General features: G+C 40.6%; 1 protein-coding gene across 8 annotated transcripts; it reads right to left on the bottom strand.

The window, feature by feature from the left end:
- Positions 1 to 201: 201 nt before the first annotated feature.
- Rnf34 (ring finger protein 34) lies at positions 202 to 17,884 on the bottom strand. 8 transcript variants are annotated; one of them, XM_013360414.4, is made up of 7 exons: positions 17,738 to 17,880; positions 15,658 to 15,714; positions 8,366 to 8,584; positions 6,883 to 7,290; positions 3,917 to 4,021; positions 3,259 to 3,460; positions 202 to 1,111 (listed from the first exon to the last, which is right to left on the bottom strand). In XM_013360414.4, exons 2-7 carry the CDS (start codon positions 15,685 to 15,687, stop codon positions 921 to 923), a joined length of 1,155 nt encoding a protein of 384 aa, XP_013215868.2. In that variant the 5' UTR covers positions 15,688 to 15,714; positions 17,738 to 17,880; the 3' UTR covers positions 202 to 920. The 8 variants fall into 8 exon arrangements, with proteins under 8 accessions (XP_013215868.2, XP_077895341.1, XP_005329655.2 ...); XM_078039215.1 differs by having other exon boundaries at positions 6,883 to 6,933; XM_005329598.5 differs by lacking the exon at positions 15,658 to 15,714 and having other exon boundaries at positions 17,738 to 17,884.
- Between the last annotated feature and the right edge of the window lie 48 nt (positions 17,885 to 17,932).

Here is a 17,932-nt window from a genome sequence, read left to right as displayed (position 1 = left end):
AACACCCGATTTTAATAAACAGCTAAACAGTACTTGACCTTTCTGGTAAGTAAGCAGCAAAGATAAGCATTGCAATTTGTTATGACATCTTTGAAGGTGCTCTCATTTATTCTGAAGAGGATGCTAGACCAGGTTACAGATACCATTCAGGCTGTATGCAAATGAATCAGGAACCGACTTGAGACGATGTAAACAAAAACATTTCCTTTAAATCTAATTTTATTCCTAAAGTTGAAATTAGCTAGCAGGTAGCACTAAAAATACACCTTCACTATACAAAACAGTGTAAACTGATTACACATTAACAAAAAATCAAGCACACACACTCCTAATGTAAGAAGCTAGGCACAGCATAAAAAGCTGCACCTAAACAAAAATGGACATGTTTCATCTAAGGCCCTGTCAGTTGTTCCCAATTATGTTTAAACCCAGAAATGGCAATAATGTGGAAACTTACATTCATCAAATATTAGCATTTAAAATATACATGACTAATAAACTGAACATTCAAAGGGGCCGCTGCTTAGCATGTTCCACATGAGCCACTGTGGACAGTGAGCTCACCTCACCCAAAGAGAACAGAAGTTTCCAACATAGGATCAAAGGGAAACAAGAATGGGGTAAGTACTGGCCAGAGAGCAGGAGCTGATGCCCAAAAGTCTGACTTCAACAACTAGCGCTCACGAGGGACAAGTGACAGAACCCCGTAAAACCTAGGAAGCTCGTGATCGTAGGCAGGCTCATGGCGCGGACCAATGTTTCTTCATCTTAGGATGAAACTTTATGCCCCCAATAAGTAGTGAAAATAATTTTTAAAAATAGCTTCTGCCTTTGAACAGTAAGTTTCCAGTCCCTTCTGTGCACTGAAATGTTTGGGATAGAGTCTGGGGGTGCGTGTCCCACTGGGGAGAACCTTGGTTTCAGGACTTGAACACGTGCACAGCTCGCACCACGTACTGGCGGCAGATGGGACACTCACTCATGCGCTTGCCGCACTTGGTGCAGGTGACCATGTGCCCACATTCCAGTAGGACACAATCGATGACAGCATCCATGCAGATGCGGCACAGACTGTCGTCTTCCTCGTCCTGCAGCTGCAGCCGCTCACCATCTGAAAGGCAACAGAGCTGGAGATGTGGACCAGGCCTCCTGCCCTGCTGCACTGCCCTCCGCTGAGCAGCCACCTGCTGGGTGACCATCGAAGGCCCCGATACCAGCACAGTGCTGTTCAAGAGACCATCCCTGACTTCTGTGTACTTTGGTTCTTTTCATTAGAAATCGCCGTGTCTACACCTCAAGGTTTTGTGTTTAGGGCCAGGTAAGATGCACAACAAATGTCAGCTACTTATTTCTATTTTATATCTTGGTGTAATTTAAGGTGTTTTCATAAAGACATATTGACTCTATACTTAGAAAAAAGAAACTTAAACCCCAGCCTGGCCTTCTATATGTGGGCCACCAGAGTCAGGCCACAATGGGTTTCCCCCCTTTTTTGGTAGTACTGGGGACTAAGCCCAAAGCATCATCCCCAGTCCTTTATTATTTTTTTAGTGGGTGGGGTGCTAGGGATTGAACCCAGGGCCATGTGCATGTAAGGCAAGCACTCTACCAACTGAGCTATATTCCTCAGCCCCCCTTTTTATTTATTTAATATTTTATTTTACTTAATAGGGTCTAAGTTGCTCAGGCTGGCTTAAAACTCACAGTCCTCCTGCCTCAGCCTCCCCAGTTGCTGAGATGACAGATATGCAACACTGTGCACTTGACTAGGAGTCAGGCCACTTTGGAATTCCATCTCAGTAGGAAAAAAGAGCCTCACCACCCCACCCCCCGCTTCCCTTTATTTTCTTTTTAGTATTGGGGATTAAACCCAGGAATGCTTTACCAGTAAGCTACATCTCTAGTCTTGGCCTTAAACTTGTAACCCTTCTGCCTATATCAAATAGTTCTGTGTCCCCTCCCCTGAAGCCTTAGAAATACTTTTTAAAAATTTTTTTAGAATTTAACTTTTATTTTTACTTGTTTTTTATGTGGTACTGAGGATCAAACCCCGTGCCTGACCCATGTTAGGCAAGTGCTCTACCACTGAGCCACAACCCTAGAAATACTTTTGCCATTTTATTCTTGGGAGTCCATCTACCTAAAACAAGATGAACCATTCTGGCTCCATGACCCATACTCAGGTTTTGAGAAAATCCAGGCTCTGAGTAAGAAAGGCAATGAATGGGTTTTAAAAAGTTAACCTCAGCTGAGATTTGACCCTACAGCTAGAAGTTTGGAGGCTTCCCTTTCTACAGGTCAGAGAGGGGAGCAATGGGAAACATGGTTAGAACAGAACCAGAATTCAAGCTTGAAGGACTGAAATATTTTGATTTCAGACAGACAAATAAACTTCACAGCCTGCAATGTCAAGAGATCTTGTAATGTGGGGTCTTAGTTCATGGTCCATGACTGGTGTGGACCTGCAGAGAAGATATATAGCGTAAAATGGCAGATGAACAGGCATCTGAGAACTCGGGTAAGATTGGAATCTGGGCCTTGGCCCCCTCTCCTGGGTAGGAAGGTTCCTTCCAACTCTTTACAACTTATGGGCCCAAGAAAGGAAATAGTCCAGCAGCAGGTTATGAGTACAGACTGTTTGGGTCAATCTTGGCATAAGTGGTGTCAAGACAATCAAGCTAGGAAAGTCCCAGCTATGCTCAAAACAAAATAAGTGTCCAAACAGACTGACCTAGGGTTAAATTAAACAGTTAACCAAAAAAGACTCTTAAGCCACGTCATGGTTTCCTACACCAAAAATTTGAGGGTGGGGCTTCCGCGCATGTCCACCAAGCACCGTGCAGGGATTTACACTGCCAGCGGCCTCCAACCTCTAAAGCCTCTGTGGACTGCTTCCTGAGCCTGCCACTGTGGCACTGCCCTGGAAGTAGATGTGCCTAAAGACTTCCTGCCTATTCTGAGCATAAATGTCAATGGATGCCATATCACAGCCAGGATTTAAGATTAACACTAAAATGACAAGAGTGATGAAAGGACCTTTCAAGTCAACAAATAATTTCTTGAACACACTTGGTAAGGGTGGTCTCAGAGCAACATCACACAATGAGCTTATCTAACAGTTCTATAAACAGGCTCATATAACTAATTCAGATTCAATAAAAAGTAAATAGTTTTCCCAAAACTAAATCTGACACAACCCCATTTTTTAAAGCCTAAGGAAAGATACTATAGGGAAAAAAAAAGAAAAAAGAAACCTACATGACTTTTGGTTTTCTTCATTCTCTTTGTATAACCGGTTAACTTTCTCTACCAGTTCCCATTTTTCACAACAGCCAGAATAGTTGACAAAATTCCGAGCCAGGATTTCCTTCAGCTGGCGCACACTCATCCCCTCCACCTCTTCAAGGCTTGTCAGGTCAGACAGCGAAGCTCTCACTCGCTTCTTGGAGAGCCCAAGGGTCTGAAATCAGAGTGTCCCATTACCTCTGTTCCCACGAGTCCAGACCCCTTTTACCAGACAATCCCCACTGGGGATTCCTAGACTTCTCAGAAGTCCTTGAAGGGTTTTAATGTACTGTCTTACATTCAAACTAATGCTATCCTAGAGAAGTCTATATGGGCACCTGCCCTTCCTGCTGGCTCACAAATATTAGGAAAGCAATTTTTTTTTTGGGGGGGGGGTTGTGCTGGATATCAAACCTAGGGCCTCAGGCATGCTAGGCAAGCAATGTACCATAACTATATCCCCAGCCCTTGGGGAAAATATTTTTGTTATTATAGATGGACACAATATTTTACTTATCTTTTTTAATGTGGTGCTGAGTGTCGAACCCAGGGCCTCATACATGTAAAGCAAGTGCTTTACCACTGAGCTACCACCATAGCCCCTAGGGAAAAATTTTATAAGTGGTCTCACCCGATCCTGTAAATTTTCTTCTTCTTCTTCTTCTTCTTCATCCTCATCATCGTCATCATCATCATCATCGTCTTCTGTGTTTGCTGAAGCTATTTCACTTTGTACCTATATACATGATGCATCTGATTAGGTCAAGAATCATGTTTTCCTAATATTATCAACCCATATTTATCACTAGAGAAAGAAAAGCTTTCTACTGATCATCCTCAAGAATGATTCAAACTGGGCCTGGGCCTGGTAGGGGCACTCCTGTAATGCCAGTGTTTCAGGGGCCTGAGGCAGGAGGATCACAAGTTCCAGGCCAGCCTCCATAATCTAGCAAGGAGGCCCAATGCAACTTAGACCCTATCTCAAAATAAAAATACAGTAGCCCTGGATTCCATCCTCAGTACTGAGGGGGAAAAAAAAAAAAGGATGACCCAGATACCTTGCACACTCCACATCTTCTCTGGATCCTCAATGCTGCTGCCCCTCCCACAGAGTTGGGCCCCACATGACTAAAGAATTTACCTTCCAGGTTGGGGCTGGGGCTCAGTGGTAGAGAGCTTGCCTAGTATGTGTAAGACACTGGGTTCGATCCTCAGCATCACATAAAAATAAATAAAATAAAGGTATTGTGTCCAACTACAACTAAAAAATATTAAGAAGAAAAAGAATTTATATTCCATCAAGTTATGTGGAAACAAATTCATGGGGTGGGGGGAGGGGAGGAAGGGAGGGAGGGAGAGAATTTGTAATAAAACTAAAGGACTAACTCCCTGAGAAACATCCCATTATGGAATGCCAAAGCCGCCAAGGATAAAGGGGTAGCACTACAAGATGCAAAAGGCTAATTTAATTGAACAAACAGAAAGAAAGCTAATTTGACCAGGATCCACCCCAGTGTCATAAGCATCCAATTTGAAAGGTCTCAATCCTAAGTCACACTTCTAATTCCAAAGAAGGCTTTCTAATCTGTTTCAGAGTGTTTGTGCTGGTTCTAGTTTTTAAAAATCCTCAACCATCAGTCTGCTTTAAGGAAAACAGAAATCCCTTCAATTATGATCATATGCCTTTCAAATCTTTTTTGTTTTTTGTTTGTTTAGAGTAGATGGATATAATACCTTTAATTACTTACTTTTATGTGGTGCCAAGGATTGTACCCAGTGCCTCACATGTGCTAGGGAAGCGCTCTGCCACTGAGCCCCAGCCCTATTCTTGAACACTGAGGTTCAACCACTAAGCTATACTTTCAGACTTTTTTTTTTTTTTTTTAAAGACAGGGTCTCACTAAGTTACTGAGGCTGGCCCGGATCTTGCCATTGTCTTCCTCCTGCCTCAGTCCTCCAGGCTACTGGGATTACAGGCATGTGTCACCACACATTGCACATCTTTTCTCTCAATATATTTCAATCACAGTTCTACAATAGTCTAGGTCAATTCCCAATTGACTGACTCATAGGTACCATACTGTAGCATCCAACCACCCACATCTCCCAAATGGCATCTTATACCCGAAAAGGATACAAAAGTCTTATTATGCCAGTTCTTATTTGAGAAAATAATAAAATCTCCCAGCTTGGACTTATTTTTGAGTAAAATACAGATGAAAAATCTATTTTTAATAACCCCTTTCTTGCTGGGTGTGGTGTCACACACCTGTAATCCCAGCAACTCAGGAAGCTGAGGCAGGAAGATCACAGATTCAAAGCCAGACTCAGCAAAAGCAAAGTGCTAAGCAACTCAGTGAGACCCTGTCTCTAAATAAAATACAAACAGGGCTGGGGATGTGGCTCAGTAGTAGCGCACTTGCCTCGAATGCATGAGGTCCTGGGTTTGATACTCAGCACCACATAAAATAAATGAATAAAACAGATATTGTGTCATCTACAACAGGGGATATAGCTCAGTTGGTAGAGTGCTCGACTCACATGCACTCACATGTACAGGTCCTGGGTTCAATCCTCAGCACAAAAACAACAACAACAAAAGGTTAAAAAAAAATAGGTCTGGGGATACGTCTCAGTGGTCAAGTGCCCAAGTACAATCACCAGTACCCCTCACCCCCAAAAAACAAAACAAAAACCCCTTTCTTCAGGGATGAAAATTAAATGTGGAAAAAAATCATTTTATTTTCGGAGATTTTTGAAAAAATGTCTATGTAAATTGCGCAGGCTAGCCTCAACCTCCCAATCCTCCTGCCTCAGTCTCCCAAGTAGCAGAATTATAGGTGAATGTTACTATGCCGGGCTTAAATCAACATTTTATAATCACTCACACACCAGGGAATATCCACTACAAGTCTTTACATGTTATTCAACCAGGATATTGAAGAATCTCATTGGGATAATATTCAAATTAAAATTAGTAAATAACTACATTTTTCTACTTAGATGGCGCTTTCAATATCTAAACTAGGAACAATTTCACTAATGTCAAGAGAGGGCATCAGATTAATTTACTGTACTGATTATTTCTATGGTTACTGACACTTGTACAAATAGTCATGCAAATATGTACATGCTGCTTTTTCAGTCATCACTTGTGTGTGTGTATCTGGCATTGGGGATTGAACACTGGGCATTCTACCACTTAGCTACACCCCCAGCCCTTTTTTATTTATATTTTGAGATAAGGTGCCCAGGTTGGTCTAAATTTGCAATCCTCCTGCCTTGGCCTCCAGTGTAGCTGGAATGACCTAGGTATGCCGCTATGCCCAGCTTCTGTACTATTTAGTGCTGAAGTAAGGTCAAGAAATCCATGAGCTATTTTTGGACACTCCAGGCAGTAGACTCTGGGGCCACCCTGTATCTACACAAAAGACCACATGCAGCGGGAGAGGCTGTAAGTGCCAATTCAGCTGGGTGCAGAACCTCCGCTCCAAATCCTAACTTCCGGTTTATCTGAAGTCATCAGGCACTAAAGGACACCAAATATGGCCAAGATTAAGCATGCAGGGACCCCGGTAATCTATCACCCTCTCGTACCTGTGCCAGTGCTCCAGATCTCGAGGTGCCATCTCCATCCATAAGCTCCCCCTGAAAGGAAGACACGGTAGCAGGGGGGGCGGTGTAGTTTGAAAAAAATGACTGTGTAAAAAAGCTAGAAGTCTGGGACTGTGAAGAATTCAGACTGCTTGTGTCCAGGTCATCCTCAGAGCCTAGTCCATGGTGGCACAGTACTAGATCTACCAAGTCTTCCTTCTCTCGACAAGTATCTATTGGTATGTTTCTAAGAATGAGATACTGCCGAAGATCCTTCACTTTTAGTCGCATCAACTGAGGGCGCTGGAAGGCAGTCTCTTGTAATAAGTGACAAGTAGAACATCTACGGTGATTTTCTTGCGGGACTGAACAAACGGAGCAAAAATCCTTCTTGCAGTCACAACACACATGCTGAAGAGACAGAAGGGAAGCATTTAATGATAGCAAGATACAAGCTATTATGAAAACCACGCCTTATTCTTGCCTTTATTAAAATTTAAATTTTAGTTTTTATGAAATCCTCTGTGGCACCATTTTCACAGGAATTTTAATGTTCCAAAAGCCACAAAAATCAACACGGTCGATGCCAAGGCAGTCTGGATTCACTGAAGTTCAAATACTGCACTTTAAGGAAAACAGACACTCTTGTGTTAATGAATTAAAACCTTCCCGCCCCTTGGTGCAAACATGTAATTAGCAGAACACAGCTGACTTGAACCACATGGAGCAGAAAACACAGCCACACACTTTCTGCCTAGTCTCCCATGTGAAGGACTTCCTCACTTCAAGATGAGGAAAAAAGAATCCCACAGAGAATGAAGAGAAAGGCAACTGATCTTTCCAAGTCAATTCAAGAGAGGACCCACTAATCCAGGAACCTGTCACCTATGTGGCCTTAATCACAACCCACACCAATGCCCTAGAGAACTTCACAGACTCAGCTGTGGCCACTTCTGCCTGGTGTGCTATTCTCATAAGCTAACAGTTTTTTCTCTGCATATTCAAAACACTGAAATGAAGATCAAAGAAAAGTGAAAAGAGCTAAATTTAAGCCCATTTTATGTTTAGCCTCTAAACAGCACTTAGCTTATTACACTCATTTCTTCGTGTGAGTTAAGAGCATGGTTAGAGACAAATTTTTTGAAACTTGAGATCGAAATTATAGTAAATCATCTCTGAATGAAACTGCAGATTAATTAAATCTCTTGCTTCAAAAAAATAAGTGTCATCAGGAAGAATGAAATGGTACAAACAGGTCAGAGTTCAGACAAAAGGATGCCTGACAATGTGACACATAACAATGTCTATGTATAACACTCAACAGGAATATAATCCCTGACTGCATACCTCTCTAAATGGGAAAAAAAAGTCAATGGGACCAAGTTTTCATATTTTTATAAGAAAAAATTAATTACCTATTCAAAATAAACTATGATTAATAATTCTTATCCCATGTGTCTTGTATGTAACAAGTCATCCAACTCACCTTCTTTCTAAAGACTGAAAATGAAAGTCCACAGGCTTTGCAAACTATATTAGGCCCTTCAGGAGTTGCTGGTGGGTAGGTGGAAAAATCAGAGTTTGGTGTAAATCTGAAAGGACCAGTGCCTCCTGCAAATCCTGACTGCTGGCCCCTGACAGCTCCGGTTCCCATGACTTCATTCAGCAGCCCACAGCACGAAGCCCACATAGATGTGGCACCCGCCTGAAAAGGAACACAAGTGCCACAGTTTAAAGCTAAGTGGAACCTGGGCTGTCTGGGATCCCCAGGGAATGCCACTCTGGTGGGGTAACTAACTTACTGTAGGAACACAGTTCTCACATCTAGAGATGAGCATCTCTGATCTGAAATTTTGAAATCACCAAAAAGTTTCAGATTTTGAATTTTCTAATAAGAGATGCTCATAGGATTTTTGAATAGGAGACACTTAACAGGTGAAGCTTCCACAGACAACACCAAAATCTGAAAGATTTTCAATCCCAAGCGTTTTGGATAAGAGAAGCTCAACCTGCATTCCTCTAGGCACCAAAATTTCAAGCTATTTGGAAAGATAATCTTCTGGTATTACCAAAGAATATTTGGCATTGAAAACACTCAATATTGTTAAATAAAAAGAAAATAGGGAGCTACAGTCATGGCTGAGAGGTAGAGCGCTTGCCTAGCATGTGTGAGGCTCTGTCTGTGTTTGATCCTCAACACCACATAAAAATAAAGGTATTGTGTCCAATACCTTTATTTTTTAAAATATTTTTTAAATATTTTAAAAAAGTAAGCCCTGTTAAAACAACTGAAAACATATTGTTTTTAAAAAATTCAAATTGCACATAATTTTGGGAGAAAGGAGGGAATACAACTGCAGAACTGCCACTGGGCAAATTTCACTTCATTATAGAAGTCAAAAGAAGCAAAGTCTTAAGGAAGCTTTAGCCTGCTGCTAATATAGCTACTGATGAGCTAAGAGGCCTATTTGCTTTTATCCCCCTTCTCATTCCCCTAGATGTTTCCTTGACCACAACCTTCTTTCTTCCAAGGACTCTAGTTCCACATGGCTGACACCTGTGCAAAAGGTTTCTTTGTATTACCTCTTTACAGGCAATGTAACATTATTTAAATTTTGCACATTATTAAGTGGTTCAAATTGTTTTCTTGTAAAGAACAATTAAGGTAAAAGAGATCATGATTTAGCAGGTGAAAACCTCAATGAAACTCCCTTTTAAAGGCAGTACTTCTAAAAAGTCATACTTCACCCTTTCTACCAGAGACAATCTTACAAGTTAAGGAAGGATATAATTTTCAAACTATGTTAATGAGAATGATCATCAAAATTCTTCAGGCTAGGCCTGGGGATGTGGCTCAAGCGGTATCGCGCTCGCCTGGCATGCATGCGGCCTAGGTTCGATCCTCAGCACCACATACAAAAACAAAGATGTTGTGTCCGCCAAAAAAACTAAAATATCTCTCTCTCTCTCTCTCTCTCTCTCTCTATATATATATATATATATATATACATATTATATTATATATATTATATTGTATTATATATATTATATAATATATATATTAAAATTCTCTCTCAAAAAAAGATTCTTCAGGCTAAAAATGTTTTTTTTTTATCTACACAGATCTAGTGAAGGGAACAGAGAATTTATTTGGGGAAAACAGGTGGAATCTCTGTGTAGAGGTCAGTATTAGAAGGTAACAATGTTGTCCCATTCCTCATTATTTCTACAAGAATATGGGAATTTCCTCTACATCCCCAAAAAGAAAATAACAAAAAATACTTTTATCTCCCCTCAGCCATCTCCAGATTTAAAAACAAAAAAGCCCAAGACAACCTCCAAAATATCCCAGGCAGGAGTATGTTGCTCTAACCCAATACTCAGTGCAATGTAGATATACTTTACTGCTGTTAGCCAAAGACATCACAGAATAAAAGAAGAAGCTGGGCACAGTGTGGAATCCCAGCAGCTTGGAAGGCTGAGGCAGGAGGATTGCTAGTTCAAAGCCAGCCTCAGCAAAAGCAAGGTGCTGAGGAATTCAGTGAGACGCTCTCTCTAAATAAAATACAAAATAGGGCTGGGGATGCGGCTCAGTGGTTGGTTGAGTGCCCCCCCAAGTTCAATCCCTGATACAAAAGGGGGTCTGGGAGAAGGAGAAAAAACAACATGGAAAATATAGGTTGCAGCCTCATTAGGATCTGTGAATTTAAATTTGGACAAAATAAACCAATAATAAGTCATGCATTAAGAGCATACTCTTAGGAATGGAGATGTGGCTCAAGCAGTAGCGCGCTTGCCTGGCATGCGTGCGGCCCTGGTTCGATCCTCAGCACCACATACAAACAAAGATGTTGTGTCCAGCGAAAACTAAAAAATATTAAAAATTCTCTCTCTTAAAAAAAATTAAAAATTTAAAAAAAAAAGAGCATACTCTTAGAATACTGAAAGGTATCCATGTATGCACGGCTCTCATCTTCAAAATAGCATTTGCAACACTCCAACCTTCTTGATAGTTCAGAAATTTGAAACGGAGGTCCTAATCACCAGTCTTATGTGAAATACCTTTCTTTACGGTTAAGTATGTTTGAAAAACTTATTTCCACTTCCCTATTAAACCCCATTTTCCTGGCATCCTGGTGTGGTAATGGAAGTAATTTCATTGGTGATTTGACCTTCCCCAACTCTGGAGCAGTTTTAGTCCTGTACCTCAGGGACTGGTCACTGCCTCTTGGTAAGAACTGCTATGAAACTGCCCTAAGACAGGGAGAGGTTTTCCATCTTGGCTGCATGGACTCATCAAAGGATCCTTTAAAAAATCCTGATGCCTGGGTCTCAGTCCTAGACACTGATTTTGCTGGTCTGAGGTTGATCCTGGGCATCCCCCCCCCCAAAAAAAAAAAAAAAAAAAAACCTAAGCAGGTGATTTTGATATACAGCCAAAGTTAAAAGGTCAAAAGCTGGGACTGGAGCACGGTGGTACAGCACTTGCCTCACATGTGTGAAACACAGGGTTTGATCGTCAGCACCACATAAAAATAAATAAAGGTATTATATCCATCTACAACTAAAAAAAAAAAAATTTAAAGTCAAGGATATTCAGTCTGAAGATTTCTCCTTCCTGCTTATACTATTTCCACTGGAAAATCACCATCCACAGACTACTGAACAAAAGGGGCCCAGGTACTTCTGAAGCCTGTGCCTCTACCTTTCTGAGACAAATACCTCAGCCATGCCTGCAGTAATGGGACATATCCCTAGAGTTTCACATCAGTCCACAGTTTCCCCCAGTCCGTGCAGAAATGCTCAGCCTTTTTTTAACTTGATCTGATTAAGTTAGTTCCTTTCCCTCTTACTTTTGCTAAAATTTGGTGATTTTCTTCATTTAACTCACTCTTTACCCAAGCTTTTGTTTCCTAACACTCATGCATGTTTTGGTGTATGAAATCTCCCACTATAGAGAGAAAGTGTGACTTTTAGGGTGTGTCAAAAGCAGCCATTGGCAGGCATGGTGATGCTTTCCTACAATTCCAGCTATTCAGGAGGCTAAGGCAGGAGGATCACATCCTGGGCAACTCAACAAGACCCTGTGGTAAAAAATAAAAAGGACAAAAAATATAACTTGGTAGTAAAGTAACCCTGAGCGCAATCCTATTGTTTAAACTATTTTTGTCCTTCATCGTTAAGTAGTTAAGAATCCACCCAAAAGAAAAATATTTCCAGGCTTGAACTCATCTACCTGGCTCCCCTTTAAATGTTTCATTTTGCCAGGCACAGTGATGCACACTTGTAATCACAGCAACTCCAGAGGCTAAGACAAGAGGATTGCAAGTTCAAGAACAGCCTCAGGAACTGAGTTCCTGTTTCAAAATAAAACAAAATGAGCAGGGCACAGGCACATGTCTATAATCCCAGCAACTTGGGAGGCTGAAGAAGAGGATGGCAAATTCAGTATAGCGAGACTCTAAATAACTTAGCAAGACCCTGTCTCAAAATAAAATATATTTTTTAAAAGGGCTGATGATGGGGGCTCAGTGGTTAAATGCCTCTGGGTTCAATCCCTGGTACCAACAAATGAACAAAAAAGGGTAAGGGTTGTGGCTCAGTGGTAGAGCACTCTGAGTTCAATTCTCACTACAAAAAACATAAATAAATAAAATTACAATTCTATTTGTGAAGCCAAAGTCGGGGTTAGGCAGGGGGTTGGGGGAGAATGAAGGAATTTTGGATTTGGCAGGGGGGAGTAAGGTGAGGGGTGGGGCAGTAAGGATGGGAAGGACAGTAGAATGAGACAGACATTATTACCCTATCTACACCAACCCATAAATACTGTGTGTGACTCAGCACCATGCACAGACAGAGGAATGAGAAGTCATGCTCCATTTGTGTACAATGTATCAAAATGCATTGTACTGTCCTATGTAACTAATTAGAACAAATAAAAATAATAATAATTTTAAAAGAGTATTAAAAAAAACCAAAGTCAGGATCACTAGAAATTAAGTCTTGATTGGGAATCACATGCCCTACTCAGGGCCATGGTTGATAGCAGAGCTATATAGGCTACATCACGAGTCCAAGATGTTAGAACAGCAATCTACAGAGGTGCTAAATTCCCTCCCCTTGACCATGAATGTAGTTTGAAACATAATAATTTATGCCTGGCACAAAATCCCAACCTCAGAGAATTTAGCTGTGTTTGCAGCTTATTTCCTATCTAAACCATTTGACCAAAATTGGTCCTGATAGATCAGTCATGAGACCATGGTCTTCCTGTCTTGTGCATCAGTTAAGAACCAGACATCATTTAAAAACTTTACATAGTTTGTAGTAAGAAATTCTAAAACCCACCTGGAGTTCCCCTAACAATTAGTTTTCTTTATGTTATTCTAGCATCCAATGACATTTCTGGCCTTTTTTTTTTTCCAAAGCCCAGGCACCAAGATTTTAAAGCAGCTCATACCCATAACTCCCAATGTGAACAAAGAAACAAATGAAAATTAAGGGCTGGGGATGTGGCTCAAGCGGTAGCACGCTCGCCTGGCATGCATGCGGCCCGGGTTCGATCCTCAGCACCACATACAAAACAAAGATGTTGTGTCTGCTGAAAACTAAAAAAATAAATATTAAAAAAAAAAAAGAAAAAAAAAACAAATGAAAATTAAAATGTTTGCTTTTGTACTGAAAACACCAATTGGAGAACATGACTTCAGCTGTGCAGCCAACTAACTGGTCTTAATATGCCTTCTAGCCACTGGCATAATTAATCAAGGGCAGCTTATCACCTAGCTAGCTGATGGAAACCAAAATGTCATCTTCTCTCAGAGGGCAGATGTGAGCTCATCCTGAATATACTGAGCCAAGCATACTTAGTCCTTCACTCAAATTCACCAACATCAAAGTTCCTCTATATTCTCCAGGTAGCAGGAAGGCTAAAAGTGTTCACAAACTGTCTTACCCCTCTGCAGGAGCAAAAGGAAGGTACTACCTACAAGCCCATATAATTTGGATGAAGGTGATAGTTGCCAGCACTGTGGTTTCCACAACAATAGACCACCAATGTTATAAGTACTCTCTCAGGTTCATCAGACTCAAACAATACAAACTCATTCTGAATCATTATTTCAGTCAACTCAACCAAGAGGAAATGTGTTCTGTATGTTTACAAGAGCAACAGCCCAGCCCTCTTTGTGGCAGAGTGCCAGTTTTCAAATGGCCTCAGGTTCTGCAGTTTTTGATCATGTGCATGATCTAATGTCCTTTTAGAATCTATGTAAAAATATTTCAAAATAATCTAAAGAATTAACTGAAGTTTACTACAAAATTTGGATCCTATTCTCAATTGCATTAGCATAGGAGCCCTTTTAATGATTCCATCAAATGTAATACTAACCACCCAGACTATTTAGAATAAAGAATTAGAAAAGCGATGGTAGGTTCCATGAAGACTGACACAGGAGGGAGGACACATGTACAGAGGGTAGGGAAAGGTAGGTATAAAAACAAAATAATCTAAGTCATTTGTTTTTGATTAAGTAAACAGCAGTAATAATGCCATCTCTTAAGAGTGTACTACTTTGCTTACGAAAATTCTAAATCGATATGCAGTAATATTTTTACAGTTATCTTAAAAATGAACATAGAAGTTTCATATTCAGGAATATTAATTTTCTCAGCTATTATTAAGAACTAACTATGGGTTCTGTTTTAAATTATGGACAACTTTTAATTTTATAAAATTCAGTGAATGCACTTGTGTTAAAAAATAAGAAAAAGATGTTTCAAATTTTTGTACCAGTGATATAAAAGAACACATTTTATAGTTTAAATTTCAGTAGTTAAACCTTCCTAGAGAAGTTAAAAACAAACAGAAAAAAAGTAGTTGAGATAAACAAAATCTTTACCCTATTTAGAGCCACTTGAGAAACATAGTGCTTAGAATGTAAAAGGACTTCTTACTCAAATTGCTGCTTCAAATGAAATACAACACATAGGAACTCTGCCTTTTTAACAATAAAATATCCAACCGTATACCACAAAAAAATAAATGCTATATCCTAAAACAGATGTTGGCCTTTAAAATGTAATATTTGTAGGCAAGACATTGGTCAAGTTGATAGATTTATTATGGTAAAGCATGTATAAACCATAAATGTTGCCTTCCTCATGTTGGGTTTTTGTCTTTTAAAACAGTACACTTGACCCTTAGCACCACTCCCCCTCCTTTCAGAGAAAAAAAAAAAACAGGAAATTACAGTTAGTAGATTACTTTATCCTTGACAACTCATTTTGAGCTAGGAATATTGAATGTGATTAGCACAATTAAGGATGAGATCAATATAAACTTGGAAAAACAGAGGAGGAGCAAAATCAAATTAACACAGGAGACTAATTTAGATTTTTAAGACAATCCATTGTCTTAAAAATCTAAATTTTTAGAGGTAAGCAGATGAATTCTAGTCCTTCACTCATGTAAGAAGTAAACTGATGCCAAAACATCAGTTTCTAAACAAATCAAAAAAAAAAAAGAATACATGCATTCCACATATTCCTGGGATTGAATGAAGATGTATTTATCTAGTCACTTAGCTTTTGAAGTAACTTTAATCCTAACTCAAATTATGTGCTTACATGTGTGTGTGGGGGAGGGGCTGGGGTTGTGGCTCAGCCTAGCACATGCTGTGGTTCAATCCTCAGCACCACATATAAATAAATAAATTAATAAAGATATTGTGTTCAACTACAACTAAAAAAATAAATAAATACAAAGTATTTGCTTACATGAATATTCATGTTACCATTCCATGACATCAGGAGTCACTGGTCTTTCCCAGAAATCTACAGATAATAATATCCACAATTACACAGTTTCAATAATTAAAAAAAAAAAAGTCCAATCCTAAATTTTGTAAATCCAGTTTCACAAAACCAAAAATGAAAGCTAGATTCCTATCATCTTGCATAGATATATAACTACCCAAGTTTGCAATGTGCTTCAGAAAATATCTTTTCTACGTTTCCAAATGCCATTTAACTGTTTCTAAAAATTTCAACCTAGCAGTATCTTCCACTTAAGTTCAAAAACACTTGTTTTTAAAGAACATACTTAAAAATTTCAACACTGGGCCTATTCCTAATTCTCTTCCATATCTATCTAGTTCCTTGAGAGGGCACAAACTTAACATTAGGTGGGCTGGTGTTGTAGCTCACTGGTAGAGCACTTGCCTAGTATGTGTGAAAAACTGGGTTGGATTCTCAGCACCACATATCAAATAAAATAAACATCAACAACTAAAAAAATATTAAAAATAAAAACTTAACATTAACAAGTCAATGATATTTTTGAGGTATATGTATGAGACCCCTGATTTATTATTGTCTTTTTTTCCCTGCTTTGATTTTATTTTTTTTCATTATTTTTTATTTTTATTTTTTTTAGTTCTTGGCAGACACAACATCTTTGTTTGTATGTGGTGCTGAGGATCAAACCTGGGCCGCACGCATGCCAGGCAAGCGTGCTACGGCTTGAGCCACATCCCCAGCCCCCTGCTTTGATTTTAAATCTTAACAGTAAGATAATGATTTTCAGGAAATAAAATATATCTAGATATTTTAATAGGTATCCGAAGTTGAAATATTTTATAACTAAAATGGGAATTATAAATACTCTTATAATATCTTCATACCTCAAGGCACTGTTCAAAAGTTACCTATTCCAAAAAGCTTGTTTCCTGCAGTTAGAGGTATCTTTTCCTGCCTCTGAATTTTTTTTTTTGGGGGGGGGGGGGATAACTTAGATCATTCTGCTTTGAAATGTAATTAGCTGCCAAGCGAATGTCTTTTCCCTTTATTGGCAAAATCCTTCTTTACTAAGGATGAAACTGTATTTTGAAATATTCCTACTCACCATGTCTTCCTCTTGGCCAAAACAGAAAGTGTTCAACAAAATATTTACTGAATGTCCCTACCCACTTGTCCCTACCCCTTTTCAATCTTCCACAGTAAAACTTCGAGGCTTTATGAAGATAGTTAACCTAACAAACAGCTCACTGTTATTTTCTTTACCCACATCAAACACAGTTCATTGAGATTAATGAAACCCTCCATGTCTGGAAGCGTATCACCACCTTATGACTCATCCCACTTCATCTGAATTCGGCAAATGAATCAATACTCGAATTGATCGTTGTATGGAGAAGCCCTTTAGAACTCTCAGCGACCAAGTTGAGAGAATCGTCTCTGAAAAGTAGGCCGGAATTTCCCCTCTGCCCCCTTTTCTTAAACTTCTCATCAGTGATGCTCCCACGCTCTCACTCCCACCTGGGAGAAAAGCTGTCAAATTATTTGCTGCGTACCTAGTGGCGAAGAAGCCACATCTACCTTGCTGGTGCTCCAGGTCACCGTCCCAAGAACTCCTTGAGGGTAGGATCCCCTATTCCAGGCATTTCTAGCCTGTTAGCCTGGCCCCAGCCTCCTCACTCCCGGCACTCTTTTTCCTTTTGGTCCCGTGATGTTCCCAACATTTGGGTTAGTTCAAGGACTCGGGGAGGGAGAGGGCATGCCGTGGGCAAAGCCACGGAGGGCTAAAGCGAGCACTACTGGTCCTGCCTCCTGCCCCCGAGGAAAGCCCTTCTCTGCGCCGGGCCCACACGGCCTCTCCCGGCTCCTTAGGCTCGCTCATGCGAGCTCGAGGGTCCGGGAGACCAGCCTCCAACCCAGGGCCCCAGTCGCCGACCGGCGACCACCCTCCGCAGAGGTCTCCGAGGAGCCGGTGGGGTACCCGCTAAAGCGGAAAGAAAGGAGGCACTCCTCTCGTACAGGAGGGGCGAGGAGGGCTTGCCCAGCTCCACCGACTGCTCACCTTCATGGCAGCGAACGCCTTGGCTCGGTCGGCGATACCGGGGAACTCAACACCATAGCAGCTCCTGGAACAGCCGACCTCCTTCCTCCTAGGCGGTGATTACGCCGCCTCCCGAGGCGACCTAGCGTCCGGACGTAAGGGGCGTGGTCACGCTCGCCGCACGCCCCGGGAAGAAAGCTGAGCGGCGGCCTTGTT

Source organism: Ictidomys tridecemlineatus, chromosome 2, assembly GCF_052094955.1.
Source record: "Ictidomys tridecemlineatus isolate mIctTri1 chromosome 2, mIctTri1.hap1, whole genome shotgun sequence".
NCBI classification, from domain to species: Eukaryota; Metazoa; Chordata; class Mammalia; order Rodentia; family Sciuridae; genus Ictidomys; species Ictidomys tridecemlineatus.
Note: the sequence above shows the minus strand (reverse complement) of the source record. Positions and strands in the feature narration are given on the sequence as shown.